This window comes from Phacochoerus africanus, chromosome 2 (genome assembly GCF_016906955.1).
Source record: "Phacochoerus africanus isolate WHEZ1 chromosome 2, ROS_Pafr_v1, whole genome shotgun sequence".
Taxonomy (NCBI): domain Eukaryota; kingdom Metazoa; phylum Chordata; class Mammalia; order Artiodactyla; family Suidae; genus Phacochoerus; species Phacochoerus africanus.
Window position 1 is genome coordinate 141344945 of NC_062545.1, and position 26576 is coordinate 141371520.

The 26576-nt window shown below is 49.9% G+C and overlaps 1 protein-coding gene across 2 annotated transcripts in view; it reads left to right on the top strand.

Annotated features, from left to right (window-relative positions):
- The window catches only part of ALDH1A3 (aldehyde dehydrogenase 1 family member A3), a 40223-nt gene that overhangs the window by 7748 nt on the left and 5899 nt on the right, over positions 1-26576 (top strand). Inside the window, exons 3-13 of one of the 2 annotated variants that reach the window (XM_047766848.1) lie at positions 673-813; positions 5893-6022; positions 6360-6421; positions 8517-8645; positions 11247-11360; positions 13821-13923; positions 16872-17056; positions 21789-21953; positions 23348-23413; positions 23529-23686; positions 24925-24999. In XM_047766848.1, coding sequence (XP_047622804.1) covers positions 673-813; positions 5893-6022; positions 6360-6421; positions 8517-8645; positions 11247-11360; positions 13821-13923; positions 16872-17056; positions 21789-21953; positions 23348-23413; positions 23529-23686; positions 24925-24999 — 1328 coding nt within the window. The remainder of the gene's footprint in view (positions 1-672; positions 814-5892; positions 6023-6359; positions 6422-8516; positions 8646-11246; positions 11361-13820; positions 13924-16871; positions 17057-21788; positions 21954-23347; positions 23414-23528; positions 23687-24924; positions 25000-26576) is intronic. The other variant, XM_047766849.1, reaches the window with a different exon arrangement.

Consider the following 26576-nt stretch of genomic DNA (forward strand, 5'->3'; position numbering starts at 1 on the left):
CCCCATTTTCCTGAACATAGGAATGGATGTCATTACTCTAAAGAGCTTTCATTCCTTCCTAGTCAGAAGAAGTTTTGATTGTAATTCTGCTATGGGTGCAGAGATGATCCAGTTTCTCCATAAAATGAGGCCAGAGTTCTGCCCCCAGGGGGTAGGTGAGGTGGGGCTGGAGAGAGGAAACCTTCCTGACCTTCCCCCTCTTTGGACCTTTCTGATGTGGTCAATTCTGAGATTCATAGGAGGACACGTGCCCTCATCCTCGCTATTGGATCGAAGTCCTCAGCTGGAGTGAAACGCCAGGACAGGCATTTCCCACCTGACTGGCAAACTGTGGGAGTGTGTGTCTGAACTGAGCTAACAAGCAGACAGTCTTTTCCTAGTTGGGTCACCCAGAAAAATCCTGAGGGCAGTGGTTTTATGACTATTTAAATCACTTGTATAATCAGAAGGAAAATTAATCCTTGGTCATTGAAGAAAACTTTGGGGGAAAAAAATCCCTTGAAAGCCCCCCAACCATGGAAGTGATACGAAAACCTTGTGGCTACTCTGAACTGCCCGATCCCCACCCTTTCCTCTTCAGCCAGCACAGTGGAGGCAGGACTCTGCTGTTCTCTGTAAATGACAGCTGAGCCCTCAAAAGAAGGTGACACACCCTCTCTCTTGGCCCTGCAGCCCGACGTGGACAAGGCCGTGGAGGCCGCACAAGCCGCCTTCCAGCGGGGCTCGCCGTGGCGCCGGCTGGATGCCCTGAGCCGTGGCCGGCTGCTGCACCAGCTCGCGGACCTGGTGGAGCGGGACCGCACCATCCTGGCCGTGAGTACACACACCCGGCCAGGCATGGCCCCAGCTGGCCTCCCCAAGGGCCTGTCCCCCTCAGGGTGTGGGAGAAAGGACCTAGGGTGCTGCTTTTGTGTGGCGGTGGGTCTGCTTGGTCCTTTGAGGCGGTGGCTCTCAGCCGTAGGCCAGCATCCGGGCCCCAGGACTCATTCTTTTCATTTTGAAGTCAGACTTTTGCTCCCTGCGGCTCAGCTTCTTGGCCTGGAGGATGTTCAACGACGATAGTGGTTCCCAGACTTGAGACATTCACAGACAGCCGGGCTGCGCTGGGTCCCATCCTGGCCCCACCTGCACAACTACTAGCTTAGTTTTTTTCTTACATAGACTCCAGTTTAAACTGAAATTTAGAAGTTCCCTTGTGGTGCAGCGGGTTAAGGATCTAATTTTGTCGCTGCAGTGGTTCAGGTCACTGCTATGGCATGGGTTCAATCCCTGGCCTGGAAACTTCTGCATGCCATGGGTACAGACAAAAAAAAAAAAAATTAAGTAATAAACTGAAATTTAACCTCATCCTAAGTGACAGTATCCATGAAATTACAGATTTAAAGTGTTGGTATATTTTTTCTAATACTTGTTAAAATAAATGCCACCACTTAACAGAAAAAAATGTCCCCATATAACTTGAAAATCACCCATTTCACCCCTGAAGTGGGCAGTGGTGAGAGTGTGCAGCATGATGATGAGGGCAGGGTAACCTAGTTCTAGGAAACCTCAGAGTATGAAAGACCTAGGTTCCAATACCAGGTCTGCCACTTACTGTGTGACTTTGTGCAAGTGGCTTAACCTCCCTGAGCATATGTTTCTTCATGAAGAATGTCACTAATCATGATATCTGAGTGTTGTTAGAATGATTCCTTTAAAATGCTAAGCATGGAGTTACCACTAAAGCACAGCAGGTTAAGGATCCGGCATTGTCTCTGCAGCCATTCAGGTCACTGCTGAGGCACAGGTTCGATCCCTGGGTTGCCACAGCTGCAGCTTGGATTTGATCCCTGGCCTGGGAATTTCCATATGCCATGAGTGTGGTCAAATAATAATAATAACAACAACAACAATAATAATAACAAGAATAAGTAGCCTCTGGTATGCAGTAAGCACTAAACAGCTGATAGCTTTTATCAGTAATGCTGTCTGAAGACCTGGGGTCTAACCTCACTACATGCTCTCCAGGCCAGCAGTTTCTAGCACCTTAGTTCCTCAGCTGCAAAATGGGGATCTTTATTGAGCCCATTCAGGAAGCTGGGCTGCTGTCTGTGAAGACACTGAAAAGTTGTAGGTGCAGGATTTAATGGAATCCTGAGACCTTCCTTTGCAGTGGGTGACTGATGTGAGGACATCTGGGGGCCCCTTTGTGCCTTGAGGTCCTTTGCAGCTTTACACACACAGCCCTCCTATGGCTCAGGCTCCTGTGTAAAACACACCCTAGAGCTGGAGACCCAGTGCATAGGGGAGGAAATCTCCCTTTTGGCCTCCGATTTGGAAAAATGGTTCTTTCCTTTCTTGATCTGATGTTGGGAGTGAGTAGTCAAGTGGACCCCCACATGGAGGACAGTGCCAGCTGGGACTCTGAAATTGCTCTTGACCTTGAGTATGTGTTTTGGAGTAGAGAAGCTCTGCATTTTGGGTGCTGCTCTGGGGTTCATTGCCCTGAGGGTGTGTCCGCCCAGAGAGACCTGCACCCGTTGTCCTTCCTCCCCAGTTGACCAGTCCGAGGCCAAGCGAGGGGAACTCCCTCCCAGGGTCAGTGTTTCTCTCCTTGGAGCCTCTGGTCTCTTCCTGCAATGAAAGCCAGCCTCAATCCTTAAGCTGCCAAACTGGCTTCTTCAAAAACATTTCTGTTTTCACCCAGCATGAGCTCATCGGTTTGCAATGTCCGTGAGGACTAATAGCAGGCGGGAGAGGATGTGCCTGGGCACCCTCCCACCCTGTCCCCAAGCGTCAGTATCATCTGGGGAGTAGCAGCCCTTCAGCCCGCCTGGCAGGACCACAGTGTGAAAGCACATGGAGCAAGTTGCCTCTGCAGCCGGGACCTTGCTGCCCACAAGAAATAAGATCTAGCTCTTCACCACATCATGAAACAGGCGAGAGAATGACTGGCAGACACGGTTTTCAAAACCCAGACCACATCACAGGAGAGCATGCCTCACTCTCCACCTTGATGGGGTTTCCCTGCATTTCCTGCCCGAAGTGCCTCTTTCTGTTCTCTTACTGCCGGTGGCTCTGCAGAGCTGGGTGTTGACTTCATATTCAGGGTTTGGAGATGATGGGGGAACCCAGCGGCCCCAGTCACTTCCACTCAGGCACGTGGACACAGCTTCTAGCTCTTTAGGGGCTCATCTTGGGAGTCCCCAAACGGGCTGCCCTGTTTGCCATCTTCTCAGGCTGAGTCCCACCTCTGAGCCCCTCACAGTAGTCTCAGCCCCTGGGCATCCAGGTGGCATCCCCACAGTGCCTTCCCTTCGTTCTTTAGTATCCAAAGGTTACCATGTGTTAACTTTCCAGAAGGCATATTTTAGTTAAAGGACATAAACTTAGGAGCCACTGTCGTTTGCTCTTGGTCCAGCCACAGTAATTGCTTAAAAGTCCCAATGGGTAGCTAACCCTCGATCTCTCAGATTTAAGCCTATGTGCTACCAGCAATTTTTTTTTTTTTAATTTTATGGCCACACTCAAGGCATATGGAAGTTCCCAGGCCAAGGATTGAATCCGAGCCTCAGCTTCAACTGACACCACAGCTGCAGCAACACCAAATCTCTTAATCCACTGTATTGGGCTGGGGATCTAACCTGCATCTCTGCAGCAACCAGAGCTGCTACAGTTGGATTCTTAACCCACTGTGTGGGGATGGTTACAGATGCTTACCTGCAAGTCTTTTTTTGGATTTTTTTTTTAAGAACTTCCTTTTTTTTTTTTTTGTCTTTTCGTCTTTTTAGGGCCGCACTTGCAGCATATGGAGGTTCCTAGGCCAGGGGTCTAATTGTAGCTACAGCTCCTGGCCTATGCCACAGTCGCAGCAATGCCAGATCTGAGCCGCGTCTGTGACCTACACCACAGCTCACAGCAGTGCCAGATCCTTAACCCACCGAGCAAGGCCAGGGATTGAACTCACAACCCCATGGTTCCTAGTGAGATTCATTTCCACAGCACCACAACAGGAACTCCAGAACCTCCTTTCTAAACCTATTTTCCTTGGCTAGATTCCATAACACCAACCTGGAAAATTCCTGTTGTCATTCCAGAGAGCAAATGTGACCAAGTTAGTAATAAAAAAAGAGCTCGTTGAATACTCACCATGTACCAGGCTTGCTGTAGGCACTTGACCTGTAGTGTTTATTATCCCATTTCAAAGATGAGGGCATGGAGGCCCAGGGGGTTTTAAGTAACCTGTCTTAGGTAACCCAGCCAGAGAGGGCAAGCCAGGACTAGAGATGAGCATCCAACTTCACCAGGCTCTGCCCTGGACCTCTGCCATTCTCTTCCATCCCAGAAAAGGGCCAGGCATATTTCTTGAAATTCCTGGTTCTATGAAAGATGTGAAGGGTCTGTGTGGAGCAGCTGAGCCCTGAAAATTTTGGCATTATTTGCAATTGTTGGGTTTCCCCTGGAAAAGTCAAAGTTCCAACTTGGAATGTAAATCAATAGGAGCCAAAGGTACAGTGGACTGGAGGTCATAGCCTGTCTCATCACTGTCCCCAGATAAGGGTCACTGAGCACCTGTCTGGCCCAAAAGGGAAAATGATGACAATTGTCAGAGCTGTTATTATCATCATTAGCACAGCAGACGCAGCTTTTACTCTGGGTGGGCAATGCTATTTGCACTTTACATATATAACTCCTCCAACCTGTATACTAGTCCTATAATACAGGTACCATTATTTTTATTATGATTATTTTATAGATGAGCAAACTGAGGCAGGGAGAGATTCAGAGACTTGTTACAACCCCTCAGCTAGGAAGCAGGTTGCCTCCTGTTCAGAGAATGCTTGGTTCATCCCTGAGCAAAATAGAGTAGCCCCAGCATTTTGTGTGGCCATCTACATCCTTTCCAGATGCAAATGTCCAGGGCAGTAGCCTGAGCAGCAAACACCCCAGATTCAGTGCCAGCAGTGCCACCTGCCCTCCGGGTAATGCAGATAAGTCCCCGGCCCCATTAGCCTCTGTGTCTGTATCTTGAAGAGGGAACAGAGCCATCTAGCTTGGACATGGACACGAGGCATACACGGATGCACACTGAGGGGCCCCCTTCCTTCGTAAATCACCATCTCACCCCAGTGACTCTAAAAGGAGAATCCTGCCCTGGGCTATGTGTCAGGGTGGCCACTTCCTGCAGAGACGGATGACGGGCAGTTTCAGCGCTGGGCTCAACTGGGGCTGCTTGTCTCAGGGACAAAGGGGTTCTCTTAAGCCTGGCTGGAAACAGAGAAGAATCCCTGCCATTGAGTGGCCGCGCTCACCCTGGGGAGTCGCCACCCTCACCACCAAGGGCGCGTCCGCTGCCTTCCCACTGCGCATCCGGCCACAGCCCAGTGTGGAGGAGTGCATCTTTGTGCTGGTGGCGTGAGCCTCCTGGGCTCCATCACTCTTCCCACAGCTGCGCTGGTCAGTGGGGCCAGGAAGGAAGAGCCTTTTTGCCCCCTTTCTCTTTTGTTAGAGGAACTGGCCGCCCAGAAGCTGTGGGAACCCACATGGCCAGGTCCCACAGCCAGAGCAGCGGTATTCTGGCCGGCAGCCAGATGAATAGAAGACCAGATGCTAAGGTGTACTCCTTGCCAGTGAGGCTCCAAACCCACCTTGTACCTGCCATCCTTTGAGGGCATGAGGACCCATGCTCCTGCTCACCCCCCCAGATAGAGGTGTTTTGAAAGAAAGGCTGTCCTTGACAGCCTGGGACAGGTCTTATTTTAAATGTGGTGCCTCACTTTGTGAGGACACCTTGGCTGTGAGGTTCAGAGAGCGACATTCTAGGACTCTGCTCGCTCTGCCTAGCCTGTCTTTCACAAACTGACAGTGGAAAGGAAAACTGCATCTGAAATAGATGTTGTCTTTTTCTTGCAGACCCTGGAAACGATGGACACAGGGAAGCCTTTCCTTCATGCCTTTTTCATTGACCTGGAGGGCTGTATCAAAACCCTCCGGTACTTTGCAGGGTGGGCAGACAAAATTCAGGGCAAGACCATCCCCACAGGTGAGCCACGGCAGGACTCCCAGCCGCATCTGTCCAGGGCCTCTTGGGGGCTCTGCCTTCTCACTCCTCCCTGTAGCCAGTTCAGAGCATCCCCTGGTCCCACCCCAACCCCATCCCCCAGCATCCTTCCCAGTCCCTGAAAAGAAACGGCTCTGTGCCATCCTTCCTCAAAGGAACTTCATGTTTGAAACCGAGTTTAAAATGTCTCCTTTGCAAGACAGATAGGACTTCGAGCTGACATGTTGGTGGGCTTTTGGGTTTCTTCTTGTCTTTTTACTAGTTAAAAATTTTAACCCAGATTCATGCGAACATGTTCTCTGTTTCACCTCTCTTCCAGATGACAACGTGGTGTGTTTCACCAGGCACGAACCCATAGGTGTGTGTGGGGCCATCACTCCTGTAAGTATGATGGCTTTTCTAGATGGATCTGTATGGGTCCCACCTTCCTCCTCTGTGGCTTTGGAACCAGTTTCCATTGTGTTCTGATCGATCACACAGGTGCTAATCGAGGATTTGCTCTATGGCATGGAGCTTAGTGCTTGAGGGTTATCAGGAGGATCAGCCCCCATCCCTGCTCTCCAGGAGCAGGACAGAAGGCACCATGGCTTCCAACCAGAGGGGTCAGGGGTGGCCATATCCCCTCAGGCGGTGCCCCTCAACCAGGCCTTGAAGGATGATATGAAACAGGTTTTCAACAAGAAAAGGGGGTTTCTGAGTGATATGAAGGGCCTGGGCGAGCGGTAGAAGTGCCTGGGCCACTTGGAAGGCAGGAGCAGGACAGGTGGCGGAATCAGAGCTTAGGCGAGGACAAAGGGAGGAGGGGAGCTCCGGGTAGGGATGCAAGCCGCAGGTCCGAGGATGTCATTTGCTGGGCAGTGGGGAACCTGGCAGGCACTGAGGATGTGATGATGATGCTGTCTTTTGGAGGAAGCCCCAGGCCACTGCAGCAGCTGGGGAGGCCGGTAGCAGGATGAAGAGGCATGGAAAAGTGCTCTATGGGTGTGTGTGTGTGTGTGTGTGTGTGTGTGTGTGTGTGTGTGTGTGTGTGTCTTCCCAGCACCTGGTTTTGAGAACTGAGAACTGGTCAGGCCAAAGTGCTCCTGCCCATTGAGCTGCAAGAGGTCACCTAAAGATGGGAGTAGAGGGAAAAAAAGAAGAGGGCCTGGGCCAGTTCCATAGACCACAAGGAGATCCTATGGAGAAGAATGAGCATCCAGGGTTGGGGCCTCCCTGGGACGGAATACATTTCCAGTAAGAGACTGTGGTCAGTGAAGTCATCTATTACCTATTAATTCAAAAAGACTGAACATAGCTGTTAAATGTGCTTCCCCAAGAGCAGCATCAAGGGAGTTCCAGGGCTGGCGGAAAGGGAGCTGGGCTCAGGCACCACCCTTCTAGAGGCTGCTGTGAGTGAGAAGGGAACTGCCAGAAGAGGTGGAGACCAGGAGAGGTGTTGCATCTATTTGTAGTATAGGAGAGATCCTGGCATTTACCTGTTAAAGGCCAGGGATCCAGAGGAAGAGAGCACCCCAGTCATTATGAGGGAACCCAAGTCAATGCTTCCTGTCATTGGTCAAGCACACAGGCCCCTGGGAACTGGATGTTGCATTTGTTGTCTAGTGGTAGGAACTCCAGACAGAGCTGGAGGTGGGGTTGGGGGGAGGTTGCTGGATCCAGATGGCTGTTGGTCAGCCCTGAAGCATGGGGTGTTCTTGGGCCAAAGGGACTCTTTGGGGGGTCAGAGGGACTCTTTGGGGCAGCTAGAATCAAGGTAGCTGCCTTGGAGATGCTCGGTTTTGTCTCCTCTCATCAAAGAGTATAGCGGAGAACATGGGCCTGGCCTGAACCCTGGCCTTCACCTGCTAGCTTGTGACCTTGGGCCAGTGACCTCACCCCTCTGTGCCTCAGCTCCGTCTGTAAGCAGGATTGGTAGTATGACTGCCTCACTTGGCTGTATAGGGATCAGTGAGTTCCATTTGGGGAACAGCACCTGGCATTCTGTGGATGCTCTTGGGCACTAGCTCTTGTCAGGCCTAATGACATGACCATTTCAGCACCTGCCTCTGCAGTTGAAGGACGACAGGAAAGCATCTCCCAGGATGAATTTCATCCACTCCCCACCCCTCGGGATTAGTATATTCTGTAAGACGAGAAGGAGATCCTGTGACATTCGAGTTCGGGAGAGGCAGGCCTTGTGCCCGAGGGACTTTTCAGAGATTTAAACGTGCTGATGGCATTGTAAGGCTGCAATAGGAGAAGGTCGTGCATGTCCAGCAGAGTCCTCTTTGCAGTGACCACCTATTAGCATTTCCCAGAATGCAGTTTAGGAAGCACCAGACGGGAAAGCAATCTGATCCTTGCACACTCCTTGGTTACCTACTATATCCTACATCCAAGCCATGCAAAGCAAGCACTCCATGGACACAAAGTTGGGACTCTGGGAAAGCATAGTGGGTAGACCTGGGCCCCCCAATTCCTCTGTGTTCTGTTGCAGTGGAACTTTCCTCTGCTTATGCTGGTGTGGAAGCTGGCACCCGCTCTCTGCTGTGGGAACACAGTGGTCGTGAAGCCAGCAGAGCAGACGCCCCTCACCGCCCTCCATCTGGGCTCTCTGATCAAAGAGGTAAGATGTCCAAAGAGAAAACATGTGTTGGGGAGTTCCTGTCATGGCGCAGTGGTTAATGAATCCGACTAGGAACCATGAGGTTTCGGGTTTGGTCCCTGCCCTTGCTCAGTGCGTTAACGATCCGGCATTGCCGTGAGCTGTGGTGTAGGTTGCAGACGTGGCTCAGATCCCGTGTTGCTGTGGCTCTGGTGTAGGCCAGCGGCTAAGGCTCCGATTCGACCCCTAGCCTGGGAACCTCCATATGCCGAGGGAGCGGCCCAAAGAAATGGCAAAAAGACAAAAAAAAAGAAAAGAAAACATGTGCTCTCAAGCACATTCTCACTCCCAGGAACCAGGCCACCATCACCAGATAAGCCACCCGGTGGAGCTGTGCCGTGTGTGCAGCACCAGCCGGCTCCAGCCAAGTAGGAAGGGAGGGGCTGCCTCCATGTTTCACGTGGCAGTAGCTCTTTCCCTCTCTGCCTGCGGTCACCGTCACTGAGCTACAGATCCTCCCTCCGTTCCTCCCACGGATGCTAATGTGCATACTTAACTCTTATTATGGGCGCAGACCCATGGTTCAGGACCGCATGTTTTGTCTGGAGAATCTGCAGAAGGGTGATTTGAGAGGAAGGTTCTTGGGGCCCTTGCATGTGTGGTTCACACAACAGCTCATCCTGCTGCCATGGGTCCTGAGCCCCCTCACCAGCACTCTGCTCTCAGGCAACTATTCCCTCCCTGGCAGCCCCGCTCAGGAGAATGGGTGGCTCAAAGGGACACCTTCCTGCAGACATACCTGGCAACATGTTTCAGTCATTTTGTCCTCAACTTGTATGTCACAAAGAAGCAGCAAGAAAAGAGGGATGGGAGTAAAGAATTAGCCTTTCCACTTCTCAGCTGAGCTGAGATGCACAGGAAGCAAGACCTTTATTGCTTATACCTGAGGCTGCAGCGTCAGTCATTGACCAGTTTCCCACTTTGATTGGTGAGGTCCTGATGACATCATAGCAACAAGACTTAAAGAGTCCAAGGGGGAATTCCATTCGTGGCTCAGCAGAAACGATATGAGGTTGCAGGTTCAATCCCTGGCCTCTCTCAATGGGTTAAGGATCTAGCGTTGCCGCGAGCTGTGGTGTAGATCACAGACGCAGCTCAGATCTGGTGTTGCTGTGGCTGTGGTGTAGGCCTGCGGCAACAACTCTAATTGGACTTCTGGCCTGGGAACTCCATATGCCGTGGGTGCGGCCCTAAAAAGCCAAAAAGCCAAAAAAAGAAAAGAGAAGAGTCCAAAGGCATAGCTGTTAAAAAAGTGTCTAGGAAGACAAAAGACTCAAGCACATGTCCTGAAATCTTGCCTTCCAAGATTCCATGTTTTATCGAAGACACTGGCATGTGGGGAAAGCCATCCTCATGGGCTCATTTGCGGGGTTCCTGGTTAATAAAAAAGACTGAGCATGTGCAGAGCACCAGGTGTGACTGTGAAAAAAAATGTCACTCTCGGCCTTCAGGATGTGCTGGGCCTGGTTGTGACCCAGGTTCAACAAGCAGAGACTTGGACGAGATGTGACCACTTTGCCATTTGGAACATTAATGGGGAAGATTTAAAAATGAAAGTGAAGCTCGGGAAGTGTATTTTGCAGGTGGCTCTGAACCTTGAGGGCTGTGACCAAGATGTCCCTTCTCCCCCAACAACAGAGACAGACAGACATACACACGGAGACATAGAAACAGACCCATACAGACACAGAGAAACACAGACACAAACACATACATACACACAGGGGCAGAACCTTACAGATGCGCTTGCATATACACACCCACACACAGACACAGGCACACAGAGACAGACCCATACAGACATACACACAGTCACACACACACTCAGAGACAGACCCATATAGACACACACAAAGAGACCCATACAGACATACACACAGTCACAGACACACAGAGATAGACCCATACAGACACATACATACAGACCAGACAAACACACACACACACACACTCAGAGACAGACCCACACACACACAGACGCACAGAGACATACACATAGAGACACACACACACACATAGAGACAGACCCATACAGACACACACACAGTCACAGACACACAGAGATAGACCCACACAGACACATACATACAGACCAGACAAACACACACACACACACACACTCAGAGACAGACCCATAGAGACAGACACAGACACACAGAGACAGACACACAGACACACAGACACACAGACACACACACACACACACACACACAGAGACAGACCCATACAGACATACACACAGTCACAGACATACAGAGATAGACCCACACAGACACAGACAAACACACACATACACACACACTCAGAGACAAACCTATGCACACACATGCAGGGAAAGGTGCTCTGCTCTGAAGGCCACTGCCCTCTTACTCTGTAGGGTGGATATACACCTCGCCCCCACACTGGCCAACTGGGTCTGGTCCTAAGGTGGATATAGGACCTGGGTCTTGGTGAGGATGCTCTGCTCCAGGACCGCACACAGCCGCAGCTCTCTGGGCCTGAGCGCGGGTCTGTGGTGGAGGCTTGTCCGTTCTCCTCTGAAAGCCCTCGATTTCCTCCCAGGTGGGATTCCCTCCAGGCGTGGTGAACATTGTGCCAGGATTCGGGCCCACGGTGGGAGCTGCAATTTCTTCTCACCCTCAGATCAACAAGATAGCCTTCACGGGGTCCACAGAGGTAACCATCCTCCTTGGCTGTGGGGGACAGTGGCCGTCGTTGGGAACTTTCCTTTGAGAGGCTGAACTAGGATATATTATCCTTCTAATTTTAACCCCCATTTTAGTACATAACAATACATTTAAGAAAAGTTACTGGTCCAGTTTCCAAACTAGATAAATATCAAATTTATTTGCTCCGAAGCTTCAGAAGAAAAGAGTAATAGATAAGATTAAAATAAAAATGTGAAACATATGTAGGACAAACATCATAACCAAGGTTAACATAAACCGAAGGTGATGGGATCAGCATTGTTGTACTGATCACAAATTTGAAAGCACAAAACATTTGATTCAGAAATTCCATTTTGAAGCAGCTACTTAGAGAAATATTCTCATAAGCATTCAAGGACATATTTTCCAGTATTTGTATTCTTCCTCTGTGAGGTTTTATAGCCATTACAATAAGGAAAGCTGTCCATGATCTATTTTTGAAGCACAAAAAATGTCTACTGTAGGAAAGTACATACAATATGATCCCATTAGTAAAAGTGTGTGTGTGCGTGTGTGTGTGTGTGTGTGTGTGTGTAGAAATACAAATTGCCTGGAGGACTCCCAAGAAATTCTTACCATGGCCTTCTCTGGGGCAGGTCCTGGGTCACGAACAGAGTGAGGGGAGATGAGAACTTTCATCTTCAATTTACACACATCTGTATGCAGAATTATGTTTAATGAGAAAGTACTTTTTTGGTGCTTAAAAAAAGACATGATAAAACTTCCCAGGCCGTAAGTGTCCCCTCTCACTCCTAGTTTAGTCCCACCAGGAGCCCGAACCCCACTCCTGTGGCTGCTGGACAATACAGCCACCACCCTCCTTTGCCCAGCTGGGTGAGCCTCAGTAGGAAAGTGCAGTCAGGACAGGACAGGGCCCTGCATGGCCTTAAAGCAGCCGGCAGTGGGCACTGCTTGGCTCAGCTGAATGGGGCAGCAGCAGCTCCATGCTGGGGCTTTGAGGGGTGGGGAGTGGATGGGGTGGGGGTGGCAGAGGCAGCAGGTGCGGCTCCCAGGTCTTCCCAGTCTAGCGAAAGCCTCCTTGCCCCGGCCCAGCTTCCCCCTCTAGGCCACTGTAGGGCTGCTGCTGCCATGTTCCCAGCTGGGTGGGGCTCTCTTCAGGCAGTCAGTCTCCTGCATAAGCAAGTGATTCGTGTGCTCCAGGGATTGCTCCACTGGCTGGCTGCTCCCTCCCAGGCGTGCTTCCCACAAGGCACCCTGCTGCGCCAGCTGAGAGCACACACCCCAGCCTCACAGGCCATCTGGGCCAGCAGCAGGCTGGCTTGCCTCTGCTGCTCTCCCTGGGGACGGTCCTTGTCCCTGTAGGCCGATTCCGCACCTTGTCGGGGCCGTTGACCAGGAACTGGCCGAGGTTTTTTGTTTTCGTTTTTGTTTTGTTTTTTGTTTTTGTCTTTTTAGGGCGGCACCCACAGCATATAGAAGTGCCTAGGCTAGGGGTCCCATCGGAGCTGCTGCCGCCAGCCTCCACTACAGCCACAGCAACTCGGGATCTGAGCTGCATCTGTGACCTATACCACACCTCATGGCAAAGCCAGATCCTTAACCCACTGAGTGGGGCCAGGGATTGAACCTACATCTTCATGGATGCTAGTCAGGTTCTTAACCCGCTGAGCCACAGTGGGAACTTCTTTATTTTTTTTTTTTCTCTTTCCCGGCTGAGTTTTAAAATGTACTCATGCCTTAGTTTGGGAAAGCCAACTCAGCCCTTGAAGAGCACAGCTCTGCCTCCTGCTGGCTGTTTGCTCCAGGCCCTGGAGGGCACACTGGCCTCTGAGTCCTCCAGATCCAGGGTGGTGGCACTCAGCTCAAAACAAGTCATTGCTGAGTGCTGGGCCATGCCCAGCTCTAGCCCTGCCGGGGAGCATAGGACAGACCCTTCAGGTCCAGTCTGGTGAGTGGTCCTTCGGTTACTCCACAGCCCAAGCAGGTCTCTCCCACCCCTTGGGGGCCCTCATCCGTAGGCGTGTTTCCAGAGAACTGCTCCTTCCATCCTAAAGGTCAGCTTCCCTTTTTACCTCCTTCTCAAAGCTTCCTTCAGATTGTACCAAATGCCACCCACAACCACATCCCCTTGTTCCTTGAGCTGGACCAGGTACCAGAAGGGGCAGGCAGCAGCACAAATGAGAGCTGGCCCCACCACTGGCCTGCTCTGTGGCCAAGACCTTCACAGCCTTCCACTCCACTGCTGTCTTGGAGCAGCTCAGACCAGGGGCCATGGTCAAGGGCTGATCTGAGGGCAGGGTCTGGGAAAGGCCAGGGAACTGAGGGGCTAGCATCAAGGCCCAGGGCACCTGGGCAGAGAGGCCGTGGTCCAGGCCACACAGCCCTCACACCTCCTGGCTTGTCCAGAATGTCTGGGCCATGTCCAGCTACATCCCAGGGTTAATCTGATCTGGCTTTCCTCCTGCAGGTTGGAAAGCTAGTTAAAGAAGCTGCCTCCCGGAGCAACCTGAAGAGGGTGACACTGGAGCTTGGCGGGAAAAACCCTTGTATTGTGTGTGCGGATGCGGACCGTGAGTCACTCCCCTGCCCACTATTGCTGGGTCTTTACGGGATCCATAAATCTCTCCCCACTTCCTTTCCAGAAGCAATTGTGAAAGACGTGCACATATATACACCACACACACACACTGGGGCTGTTTCTCCACTTGGGGTCATCCTGCCATAAATAATTGGCAGTTGGAGATCCAAACACCAGCTTTGTTGCTGGTAGAGATAATTTTTGACATGGTAGCCAGAGAGGTGACCTGGTCCTGCCCTTAGAGGCTGATCCTGTCCTTGTAGAGCTGGGGCCATAACAAGCAGGTCCAGAGATCCCTATGCCTGGGGCAGGGGAGGCAAGAGGAGAAAGAGCTGGGCAGGTGTGGCTCATCACAGGCCTTCACCATTCTGTCCCCGAGTCAGGACTTCCCATGGTGCTTTCAGGCTCTTGAAGACTTGAGGCTTCTTTCCTCTTTATCAGAGACCGGACAAATCAGAGTAGTGGCAGCTGACCCTTCAACCTGTCCCGCTGGCCTAGGAACTGGTCTCTCCCTCCACCACCTCTTCCCTGGGAAAGCAACCCTGCCGAGCAGCTTGGGAGCAGTTTGTGTCTTATGGCATAGTATTCACATAGGTGCTAGAGTTCCCTGGTGGCTCAGTGGACTAAAGATCCATCATTGTCACTGTTGTGGTTCTCAACCCCTGGCCTGGGGACTTCTGCATGCCTTGGGTATGGCCAAAAAATAATAGATTAAAAGAAAATATATGCTATTCATTTTTTTTAATGTTTGACAATTTTTATTTTATTTATTTTTTTGGCTGCACCCTTGGCACATGGAAGTTCCTAGGCCAGGGGTTGAATTCAAGCCACAGCTTGTGACCTATCCCACAGCTACAGCCATGCCAGATCTTTAACACACTGTGCTGGACCAATGATTGAACCCATGCCTCAGCAGTGACCAGAGCCACTGCAGAGACAACACCAGATCTTTAACCGGCTGTGCCACAGTGGGAACTCTAATGGATGTCATTCTTGGTTACCATGTCCAAGAAGAGGGAAGAAAGGGCCACATCGAGCATTCACTGACCTGTTGATGGGGTCAGCTGCCAAAAGGCGTGACTCCCCAAGTACCCTGAAGCACTTTGCCTTAAAGAACAGCCTCTCCCACCTGCCCTCTGTTGCCAGGAGGTCCCTTCGCAGAGTGCAAAGCCTTCCATTCCATGTGCAGAGAAGGCTGGAATTGCAGACACCCCTGAGAAAGATGACCCTTGCACCATTTCTCACCAACATGTAAATGACTGACATCAGTTCTTTTTGAAACTGGTTTGTGAAGGGAAGAGGGCTTGAGAAGGAAACATGCACCCAGGAAGGAAGAGGCATCTGCGGGTGAAGATGGATGGCTCATGTTGTGCGTGGGCTGGTCTGCCCTAATGGGAGCATCATCAGCATCAGCTTCCCTAATGGTCTTGGGGGCCACATGGAACAGCTATGGGTGTTGCCCCCATGAGCCGCATTTGCAGTTCCAACCTCCAGTCCCAAAGACCAAGGCTCCTGTGTTTGCAGGCTTGTGCCCCTCTATCTGGTGCCCCTTCTGCACCTCAGCTCACCCTCTTTCCCTCTCAACAGGGAAAAGTGCCACTAAAATGCAGGGCTCCTCTCTGAGGGTTGGTTTGACAAGGGTCATAAACACCCTCCGCCACCCTCCTATCCTCAGCCGGGCAGAGAGAGTCCACAAAATTAATTCCTGGCAGAACTGGCACCCCAAGGATGATATCAACAGCAACACGCCACCCTCCCCAACACCGAAGTTGCTACCCCTGGCTCCCGCCAGGGTGCAGGAAATGAATTAGTTTGGAGGAGGGACGGTTTGAATTTGGCACAGGGTGAGGGTGGTACAGGGAGAGGCAAGAACCTTATGACACTGTCCTGCTGTCGCAGTGACTTACACAGAAGACCTTGCTGGATGCCAAGGCCCTGGATCTTAAAGCCAAGGGCAGCATTCCTCGGAACCGCCTGCAGAGCAGTGCTGGCTGTGGGTGGGTCACCTGTCCCAGTCTAGAGGGTGGTGGCTCTTGCTTTAGGCAAAGGAAAGCTTCAATTCCTAAGCAGGCAGTGGGGGGTGGGGGAGCGGCCAGGTGGGGCTGAGAAGCCCCTCCGGTAATGCCAGTAGCATTGTAGTTAGTATTCATTTCCCTCAAGGATGTCCCCAAAGATCTGTCTTCCTAAGCACCCTTCTAGTTCAGTTTTAGTAGCTGGTTCTACTTCAGTGTCAGCTCTATGGTGCAGATTCACCCTTCATCTGGTGGAAATCAGTGTATTCTTCTCATCCCTAGAAGTCATATGTGGTGTTATAGTACTTGATAAGATCCTTCTTTCACTCAAGGCGGACAGTTTTGGCCCCTTTAAAAATTCTCAGAGTTTCTATTTTGGTTCAGTGGGTTAAGAACCCAACTAATATCCATGAGAATGTGGGTTCGATCCCTGGCCTTGCTCGGTGGGTTGAGGATCTGGTGTTACCATGGTGTAGGTTGGCAGCTGCAGCTCCAATTTGACTTCTAGTCTGAGAACTTCCACATGCTGCAAGTGCAGCCCTAAAAAGAAAGAAGAAAAAAAAAAATCTCATCAATCAGCCAACAGCAATACCTACCAAAGGTTATTCTATGGAAGGTTAGTCTCCTGAAAAGGGAGGGGAGGGGTCCCTGGGCAAGTGAGGTAGGGGTGTATCAATCTGTGCTTACTAGCACAGTAAAGACACTGAGAAGTCCTGCAATCAGGGGACCTATTTAACTCCAAACTCAGTGGACCTGAATATCCCCTTTCCCATCCTCTCCTTTTGGGAAGTGCTGAGCAAAATTGATTTCTGAAATACAGCCACCCCAGGGCCTGTTTTCTCATGTGGGCAATTAGTCTTGCAGCTGTCACCCGTGCAGCCCTAACGACTTAATCGTTTCCTCTCCCCCCACCGCCCTCGCTCTCCAGTGGACTTGGCAGTGGAGTGCGCCCACCAGGGAGTGTTCTTCAACCAAGGCCAGTGTTGCACAGCCGCCTCCAGGGTGTTCGTGGAGGAGCAGGTTTACAGTGAGTTTGTCAAGCGGAGTGTGGAGTACGCCAAGAAACGGCCTGTCGGAGACCCCTTTGATGTTAGGACGGAACAGGGGCCCCAGGTAAGGGTTGTCAGGTCCCGAGGTGCACGTGTGAGGGATGAACCGGGCAAGCCTCTGGCCCTGGCCCTCTACAGCTCTGGTTCTCTGTGACTCCAGGGTTCCTCTTGAAGCAAGGATCCCCTTACCCAAGTGCACGGCTACGTAAGGATTTTGTTCAGACACCCACCAACAGTTCAATCCCATCAGGTCTTGGTGGGGTTATGAAATGGGGTAGAGGAGTTCTTGTCGTGGTTCAGCAGGTTAAGGCCCTGACGTTGTCTCTGTGAGGATGTGGGTTCCATTCCTGGCCTCATTCAATGGGTTAAGGATCCTAAGCTGTGGCATAGGTCGCAGATGCAGCTCCAATTTGACCCCTAGCCTGGGAACTTCATATGCCACAAGCTACAGGATGGGGTGGACACACAAAAGCTCTGTCATTTGCAGCAAGTAATGCTGAGTTCCAGGCCTTGGCAGAAGGGAGGCATCTTGGCTCATAAGCCCAAGGGCCTGCACCTTCCAACCAAAGGACCATCCCTTCTGAGCCACCAGAGTCCCGAGGAGAGAGCCTCAGGCAGAAGCCTCAGTTTTGCTTGGCTGGCTTCTCTGCAGAAGTAAGTTGTAACCCCAGCTGAAAGGCAGCAGAGTGCAGGCCGAGGCAGCACTTGGAGCTGGACATCTCAGGCTGGAGGCTCTCGAGCCCATGTGTAAGACAAGAGGACCCCCAGAAACCAAAGAATCCCAGTGGAAAGGGCTCAGAGGATGGGGCTACATCTCTGGGCAGTAGGAACACACATCTCTGGAGGCCTGGTTTTCGAAGCTAATGACAGGATGAAAATAATCATAACCACGAGGTTTAATAACCTCTTTAAAAGGACACACCCTATATCACTTTCTTACTAATTATGCAGTGCGGCAGATGGATAAATATTTTAAAGAGGGCAGCCTGACCATCCCATGCATTATTGAAACGGAGTTCAACAGCAACCCACTTTGCTTGTAGCCAAAGTCCTGCTCCAGCCAGGAAGTTTCAAATCACATGTCAGAACTCACTCATTTGTGTCTCTCCTGGGAGCTGGCTGCTTACCCACTGTGTTGGCACCGTGTGTTTACACGGGAAGCTGTGGATCTGAGGGCAAGTTTGGCTCTGTGATTTTGCCAAAGCCACGCTCCTTCCAAATCCCTCAGTTTCCTCATCTGGAAAACAGAATAATGGATGAATATTATGAAAATGTCAAGATCCTTAATACGTTTTTTATTTTTTAAGGGAGGGGGGTGGGAATTCAATGGCAGGCTCCCTGATCTTGGTGGCAGTGAATATCTGTGCATGATTTGAAGCCACATCAATTAGATCTTGTTGGCAGGGGGTGGTGCCTGAGACGGGGGAGGACCACCCAGAAAAGGTGTTTCTGCCACAGTGCCCACCCCTGCCTTGCCCCAGCCCACATGCTCTGCAGCTCTGGTGCCACATGACCCTGCTGGAGAGAAACATCTCCACTTGTGGCCAACTCCCCATCCTGCCAGGCCTCAGCCCCAAACCCAGCAGCCAGTGACACAGATTTGTCCAGGGACTTAGGTTGGATTTCAGGTCTGAATACAAACATGGCCACAAGTCATTATGGAATCCACTGTGATTGTAATCCATGGGAAACATGGGAGCTGAGCCTGTCCTAAGGATCACTTTTATCCCATCATTATTCATAAGTACCTTTCCAAGGCTTCAGCCTTGATTTTTAAAGCCAGATACACAGATCTCTTCCCAGAGAGCAGATCCAAGGAGAATGGTGTTGATTTCATCAGTGCTTTTGATGCTGCTGCAGAAAGTCCTTTTGAAAACTCACCAAAGCCGTCCAACCTCGGCGTATTATTTTAGAATGCTGCTGGGTTTTTTTCTCCCAAAGTGCTTTTTCATCTATGTTAAAGAGATTTTACTCTGAGAGGATTTACAGCTGTCTAAATAGTCTTGTCTGTCTCATGCCTGGAAAACAGCTAGCTGACCTAGATGGATGTCTGCTGCAGCCAGTGGTGATCAGAGGGCTCAGAGTCATTCAGGCTTATTTGGCAACTGAGCAAAGAGATACATAGGTCTCTCATAGGCCACCTGGCGGGGGCAGAGTTCCAGCAGAGCCATGCTCGGCCTCTGCCGTCCTGTCTCTTGGGCTGTGTCCTGCTGCCACCTTCACTTCCCTGTGGGTTCTTCAGCTCTGCAGGTACCAGCTGCCATTCATGGAGGATTATTAGATTTAAACAGTGTGTTCACACAGACTCGCCAAGGGAGAGTTGAGTCTGGACAGGTAGAGTTTCCATGGGGATCTAGTGCTGCCTACAGGACACAGAGTCTTCAAGGCAGAATGTGGTCAGTGGCCACTCAGGGTCTGCAGCTTGATGAAGCCCCACAAGCCTCTTGGCCTCCAAAGTAGAGGCACTTTCAAACCAAGACTTGGTTCACCCAGAGAGAAGTTGAGAGAACCTTGAGATACTACGGGATCCATTGTAGTTTGAAGTACTCTTTTAGGTGGGATTTCATACACATGGTCAAAACCCAAAACATAAAGGTCAATAGTGAAAAAGCTCCCTTCCATTCATTCATGGGCTTGTTTGTTACCCTCCCCTCCAAGGGTGTCCTCCAGAATTTCTGTGTATACAAGCAAAATTGAGTCTATATACAAGAATGAATATGTATTCTGACTTGCTCCATTTTTACCCAAAATATCTATACATGGTACTCTTTGGCACCTTGATTTTTGCCCCCTGACCAGAAACTTGAAAAGCTTTCCATACCAAACCGTAGGAACCTGCCTTGTTCTTTTTTTTTTTTAATGTATATAGATTTCCACTGTATGAATCTTCCAGAATTCAAGTAACACATTCTGATGAACATGTGGGTGTGTGCATTCATGCACAGTGTCACAAAGTATATCATTCCACACACGTCCAAGAAAATCCACAGGACAGGTTCCTCAAGTGGGACTACTGAGTGGGAGCACGTTTATAATTTCTATAAGCATTGCCAAATCACCTTGTACAAGGATGAACCAACTTGTGTTCCTACCTACCTTGCATGAGCCTGCACATTTCTCCAGCCTTACTAACAGAACATGGAATTTTGCCCATCTAATCATTAAAAATGGTATCTCATTTGCTTTTAATATGCATATATGTCATAATGAGTAAAGTGGATCATCTTATGTTTAAAGGCCATTTCTGTTTCCTCTTCTATCCACTGTGCATGTGCTTTGCGTATTTATCTCTTATATTGCTAGTTATTTTTTAAGTCACTTCTAAGAACTCTTTACATACTAGAGAGAGTAGCTCTATTTCTATGATATGACTTGTCAGCTTTTTTTTTTTTCAATTTGTTGTTTAGCTCTATGACTTTGCTGATGATGTTTTGGCCTTTTTTTTTTTCTTCTTCTTCCAAACATAAACTTATCAATCTTTCCTTTGGGCTTCTGAATTTCAAGCCATAGAAAGGCTACCAGCACTCCAAGTTTACAGAGGCATTTTCCCTCATGAGAGAATTTGAAAACTCTTTGACTTCATTTTTCATGATTATGTTTGATCTATGTGGACTCTATCCTGGTATAAAAGTATGAGGTATGGATCCAACTTTGGCATTTTCGCACTGGATCTACATTTCAAAAGATGATTGGTCAAGGGGCTTGCAATGGTTTGTGCCCACCCTTTCTAAGAAAGCTAGCCTGCTCCTCATGGCCAGACAGTCATCCAAATTCACCAGTGGATTTGCTAATTTTAATTTAAATTTACTCAAAGGAAATCACTTTTTCTATCTGAACATCTCAGCTACAGCAAACCTATAAAGCTCTGTCTCTCCCAGCCAGAGAGGAGGGGATTACCAAGAGGTTCATGGTTAGGAACAGGGCCCCCACAGGCTTGGAAAGAAGACCATTTCAGGTGGAGAGAGTACTTCCTGCCTTGAGCATGGTCTCCCTGAGAAATGCCCTTTGCCAGCTGGTTCAGTATAGTTTCCACAAGCTAGATGTTAAGACTAGTTGCACAGGACACACTCTGGCCCAGGAGACCTCTGGACAAGTTGGCAGAAGGTGGAGCCCTTCTGATAGGTGGGTTCTCCACCATCCAGGGAGCAGCCTCTCCACGCCACTTTGAGCCTTACTCTGCTGTTTACAGGGGTGATGAGTCAGCTGGTCAGTCAGTTTTACTTCTCACTTCTCCATGCTATGACTGAGAATTACTTGGAATTACCCTGATCCGTGGTCCTATGAACGGGGTGCAGGGTTGCCAGATAAAATACATGGCACCCAGTTGGAGCGGAAGTTCAAATAAACAATGATTACATGTTTTTAGCATAAGTACCTCCCAAATATTGTTTGGGATATACTTATACTTTAAAAATCATGCATTGTTTTTTAGGAATTCAGATTTAACTTGGCACTCCATGGTTTTAGTCACAGAATCTGGCAACCTTGCAAGAATTAGGAGAACAAAGGATGGACCACTTCAGATCTTGTTTCACCCACGGGTTTGCTTAACAGCATGAAAGAGTCAGAATAATCCCCATACCTGGAGAGATTGAGAAAGCCCATCTCTCCCCTGCTCCAAAGAGACCAGATCTGTGCATCAGAGGAATATTTGCATGCAAGGTACATCTGTTCCTTGACTTATGTCTCAGCCAGAACACCAGAGAGGGACGGACAGCTGATCATATAGGCTGTTGAACACCTAAGCTGACAGTCACCACCCAGAAGGAAGCCAGGCTTACCTCACTGTTTTTCAGATTGACCGGAAACAGTTCAACAAAATTCTGGATCTGATTGAGAGCGGAAAGAAGGAAGGAGCCAAGCTGGAATGTGGGGGCTCGGCCATGGAAGACAGGGGGCTCTTCATCAAACCCACTGTCTTCTCAGAAGTTACTGACACCATGCGGATCGCCAAAGAGGAGGTATTGAGACTGCAGGCAAAACTGTGTCCTGTGGGGCCTTGTGGCGAGCTGGGGCCCCAGGGTGTGGAGAGGGGGCTGGGAGATTCAAACTGGAGTCTTACCCCAGGCCCAGGGATCCCAGAAGTGTTTGTGAGAGGAGCATTTCCCCTTGTCCTAGGGTCTTTTCTCTCTCCTTGGGAGTCCTTTGGGAAGCTGCCCTGCCCCTGGGATCCCCAAGCCCTGGTAGATGGTGCAGCTTGTCCTCACCCCCATATCCACGCATCACTCATCATCTCTGGGTAGCAACCATCCCTTTTCTGTCCTCTCTTGTGTCTTCAGGTTAGCCAAGGGTGGAGGGCCATCTCAGCTTGTGCATTTTGCCAGGAATCCAACCATGGATTCAGGGCCCAAAGCTGCCTTTAGTCCCCCCACCCCGCCACCTCCCCCACAAAGCTGAACTTAAATGACAAGTGTTCATTCCAAAAACATGAAGTGGCCAGAAGTCTCTTTGAAACTGTCCAGCATGGGCATCCTTGGAAATGGGGGAAATGAAGGAGACTCCCATAAGAGGGTAGCTCCACGTCTTTTGGTACCACTGTTAAGCTGGATGCAGCTAGTTCCCATCTGGGTCCCAGGTGCTTGGACCTTTTGGCACACATGAAAGAGTGAGTCACTGCCAAAGTCCTCCTGGCTCCGGCCTTTTATACCCTTGCTCCTTGAGATTTTTATGGGTTATTAACTGTATCATGATGGCATGAGAGTCAGGTCTTTGAATCTCCCTCTGACAAGCTCCTTGGGAACCATGGCAGCGATTTTGGCAGGCTGATAACATCCTGCCAGGCTGTGGTGCCAAACATTAAATCAGTTACAGGATCCTTTCAAAATTACCTTTAAATGTTCACCCTGTTTCTCTGTACTTTTCTTTTCTTTTCTTTCCTTTTCTTTCCTTTTCTTTTCTTTTCTTTTCTTTCCTTTCCTTTCCTTTCCTTTTTTCCTTCTTTTCTTCCTCCCTCCCTTCCTTCCTTTCTCTCTCTTTCTTTCTTTTGTGATGTGTTTCCTTCCAGTCTCTTTCCTTTCCTCTTCTTAGCTGTGTTGTAGATGGCAGGGAACACTGCAACAGTCCCTCCCCGGGAGTTATTAGGGAAACATTTCAGGGCATCTTCACTGATAGAAAATGCAGCACCAAGAGGCCAGGGCGTGCAGTCCTATAACTGTGCCTACAAACACCTTTCAGGATAACTTTCCAAGAATTACTTCCAAGGTTTCATCTTCTCTGCATCCCAGCATGGTAGGGTCTCCTCCAAAGCTCAAGGCTGGAGCTTCTAGAAGCCCTGACAATAGCGAGAGAGCTTAGACCCAACATATTCCTGTAGTTGTTATTTTTAATTTTTGTTTAATTCAGTCTTTCCCTCCAGCTTTCAACCATCACACAGCTAACAAGATCTTTGGACATTTTCTCTCCTCCAGTCATCCTTTGCCAGGCATGTGAGCACTTGGGGGCATTGAAAAAAGACATTAGAGGAAGGAAATGCCTGCTCGGGGCATATGTGTTTCATTCAGATAGCCTCTCACTGCCATTCTTGCAATTAATCATAGATTTTTGGACCAGTGCAGCCAATTCTGAAGTTTAAAAACATTGAAGAAGTGATAAAACGAGCAAATAGCCTCGAATATGGACTCACAGCAGCTGTGTTCACAAAAAACCTTGACAAAGCCCTGAAGCTGGCCTCCGCATTAGAGTCTGGAACCGTCTGGTGAGTAGAATGTGTGTGCCCGACTCTCCAGAGCTGCGGGTTTGCTGGCTCCCTTACTGGTCTGTTAGAGAGCTCTAAGTCACATAGCGTGTGCCAGGCACCGTCTAAGAGCTTTGCTCCATCCTCCAGACCACCTTCTGAGACAGATGTGGTCATCACCTCCACATTACAGATGAGGAAATCAAAGCACAGAGAGACTGGGTTTCCCACCCGGGGTCACACAGCTAGTACATGTCAGAGTGGAGCTCAAACCTACCCGTCCAGCTCTGATGCTCTTGACCACTGTGTTGGGCCGCCCCTTGAACTCTGTTCCCTCTGGCTTTATTTTTTATTTTGATTCTGAGAGCAGCTTGTGCTCTTGGGCCAAGTATGGATGGCATTCCCTGTTTTACCAATAATTCTGCCAATTACAAAGATAACATTAGAAGGCAAAGATGAATTGGGGGAGTTCCTGGGTGGCCTAGCAGCTAAGGATCTTGTATTGTCACTGCTGTGGTACGGGTTCGATCTCTGGCCTGGGAATTTCCACATCCTGACGGCAAGGCCAGGAAAAAAAAAAAAAAAAAAAGAAAGAAAGAAAGAAAGAAAGAAAAGAAAAGATGAATTGGGGCTCAGAGGGGCCAAGAAGCAGAACTTTGAGGCCAAGCCTATTTCGTTTCAGAGCTAATTCTCCCTTTCTCAGAATTTTCCTCTCTCTCCCCCTCCCCCATCCCCTTGTCATTCCCTTCCTATACCAGTGAGAAGCTTTATACTTAAGAATATTCAAATTTTAGTTTCTGGTGGAAAGAGTGAGCAGGGAGAAATAAAAAACATGCTATTCTGGAGTTCCCATTCTGGCTCAGAGGGTTAAGAACCCAGCGTAGTCTCCATGAGGATGCGGGTTCAATGCCTGGCCTCTCTCAGTGGGTTAAGGATTCACTGATGCAAGCTGCAGCGCAGGTCACAGATAGGGCTTGGATCTGGCATTGCTGTGGTTGTGGCTTAGGTTGTGCTGCAGCTCCAATTCAACCCCTGGTGTGGAAATTTCCATATGCCACTGATGCAGCCCTAAAAAGAAAAAAAAAAGTAATTTCTAAAAAAAACCACAAAACACACTGTTCTGATGATTAAAACCTTGATCAAAGGTTGTCCTTTAGATGTTGCTCAGCACCAAGTGCCCAGGAGCCACAGTGCCCACAGCGCCGAGGTCCAGCTGAGTCCCCTCCAGGTGACCGAGCTTCTCTTTACTCTCTCTCCAGGATCAACTGCTACAATGCCATCTACGCACAGGCCCCATTTGGTGGCTTCAAAATGTCGGGGAACGGCAGAGAACTGTAAGTGTTTCTGTCCCCTACCAGGTCTGTGGGAGGTGGCCTTGTGCTCTGATCTGCTGAGCCCTCCACTCTGGACGCAGCTGGAGCCCCCATGCTCTCCCGCACACCCCATCCTTCCCCACCCTCATCCTCACGGTTCCTTCCTGTCTGGCCCTTTGGGAGGATGCCATCCATGGGCCTAGTCTAAGTGAACGGGTCTTCTGTGTCTGGCCCAAGACAAAAGGCCCAGGCCAGGAGCCGGATGGAGCATTCTGGGGGTGGGCATGTTGTGGTTTCCAGCCGGAAGCTGCCTTGTCTCCCACGCCCTTGTGTGTGGTGCTGGGGTTTTATGAGCTTTTGTGGACAAACAGCTGGTAGGGTCAGTCTTTCAAGGGGGACCATCTGTGACAACACACAGAGTCGTTCCTGGGACATCTCAGAGGACTCAGAGCTTTTCCTCTCATTTAAACAGTTTGTATCATTTGTATACAAATGTGAAACTGCGTACTTGTTTGTACCCCTCGGCGTGGGCCTATCTGGGGCCTTTGGGCAGCATCCCTTCCAGATTCTTAATAAGGATGCTGCTGGCTTCCATCCCTGAGCAAATGCTCTTGACCAGTCTCTAGGGAACTGGAGTCCTTTCCCCTACCTCGGCCCCTCTTTCCGGTACATCCCTGACTCGTGGCAAACACGCCAGAGTCATCTGAATGTCTGAGTAGCATAAGTCCTTCGGTGACCCCTAATTCCTAAGACTGTTCTCCTCCAGGGAACTGAAAGTTCATTCCCTCTGCTGAGTGGATCATTTGTATTGTGTTTTGTGAGCCTCCGTTCATGACGCCTTCACGTTTGCCTGCCCATGAGGGCTAGGGTCACCAGGGTCACCTTTTAGCCTCCCCACCCATCACCCTGGCCACAACTGGCATCTGTTGAGTACGACTCTGCCAGCATCTGTCTGAGTGCCTTGCACACGTTAAGGCATCCTGTCCTTCCAACAGCTCATGAACTGAGTCCGTTCAGGCCACTGGCATGGAATACTGGAGATGAGGTGGCTTAAACAATGAATATTTATTTCTCCGGATGTGGAGTCTAGAAGTTTGGGATCAAAGGGTCCAATGGGGAGCCTCTTCCTGGTTCTGTGTCACCATGGAGTGGAAGAGAGGAGGGTGATCTCTGGGATCTCTTTTATAAAGGACACTAATCCCATAGCTGAGGGCTCCACCCTCTTGACCTAATCATGTCCCAGAGGCCCCACCTCCTACTTTCTTCCCATTAAGGTTGAGGGCTTTAATGTATGAATTTCAGGGGGCTACACACGTTCAGTTCTTGGCAAGTGGGTACTGCTGCTACCCCTGCTTTTGGATGAAGAAACCCAGGGCTGCCCAGGGACTCTGTGCCTTCCCCAGGTCACACTGCCAGAAAGTGACAGACTTGGGACTAAACCATTGGGCCCACCTGCACCACAGCGTTTTGCTCAACAGGGGTTACCTCTGTGAGCCACCTGGAATGGAGCTAGTGAGAGCACACGTGGTCCTTTGTCTCTTCTGCTCTACTGCTTCAACCAGTCAGGCTGTGACAGCTGGGGGCCCCAGAACCCCACC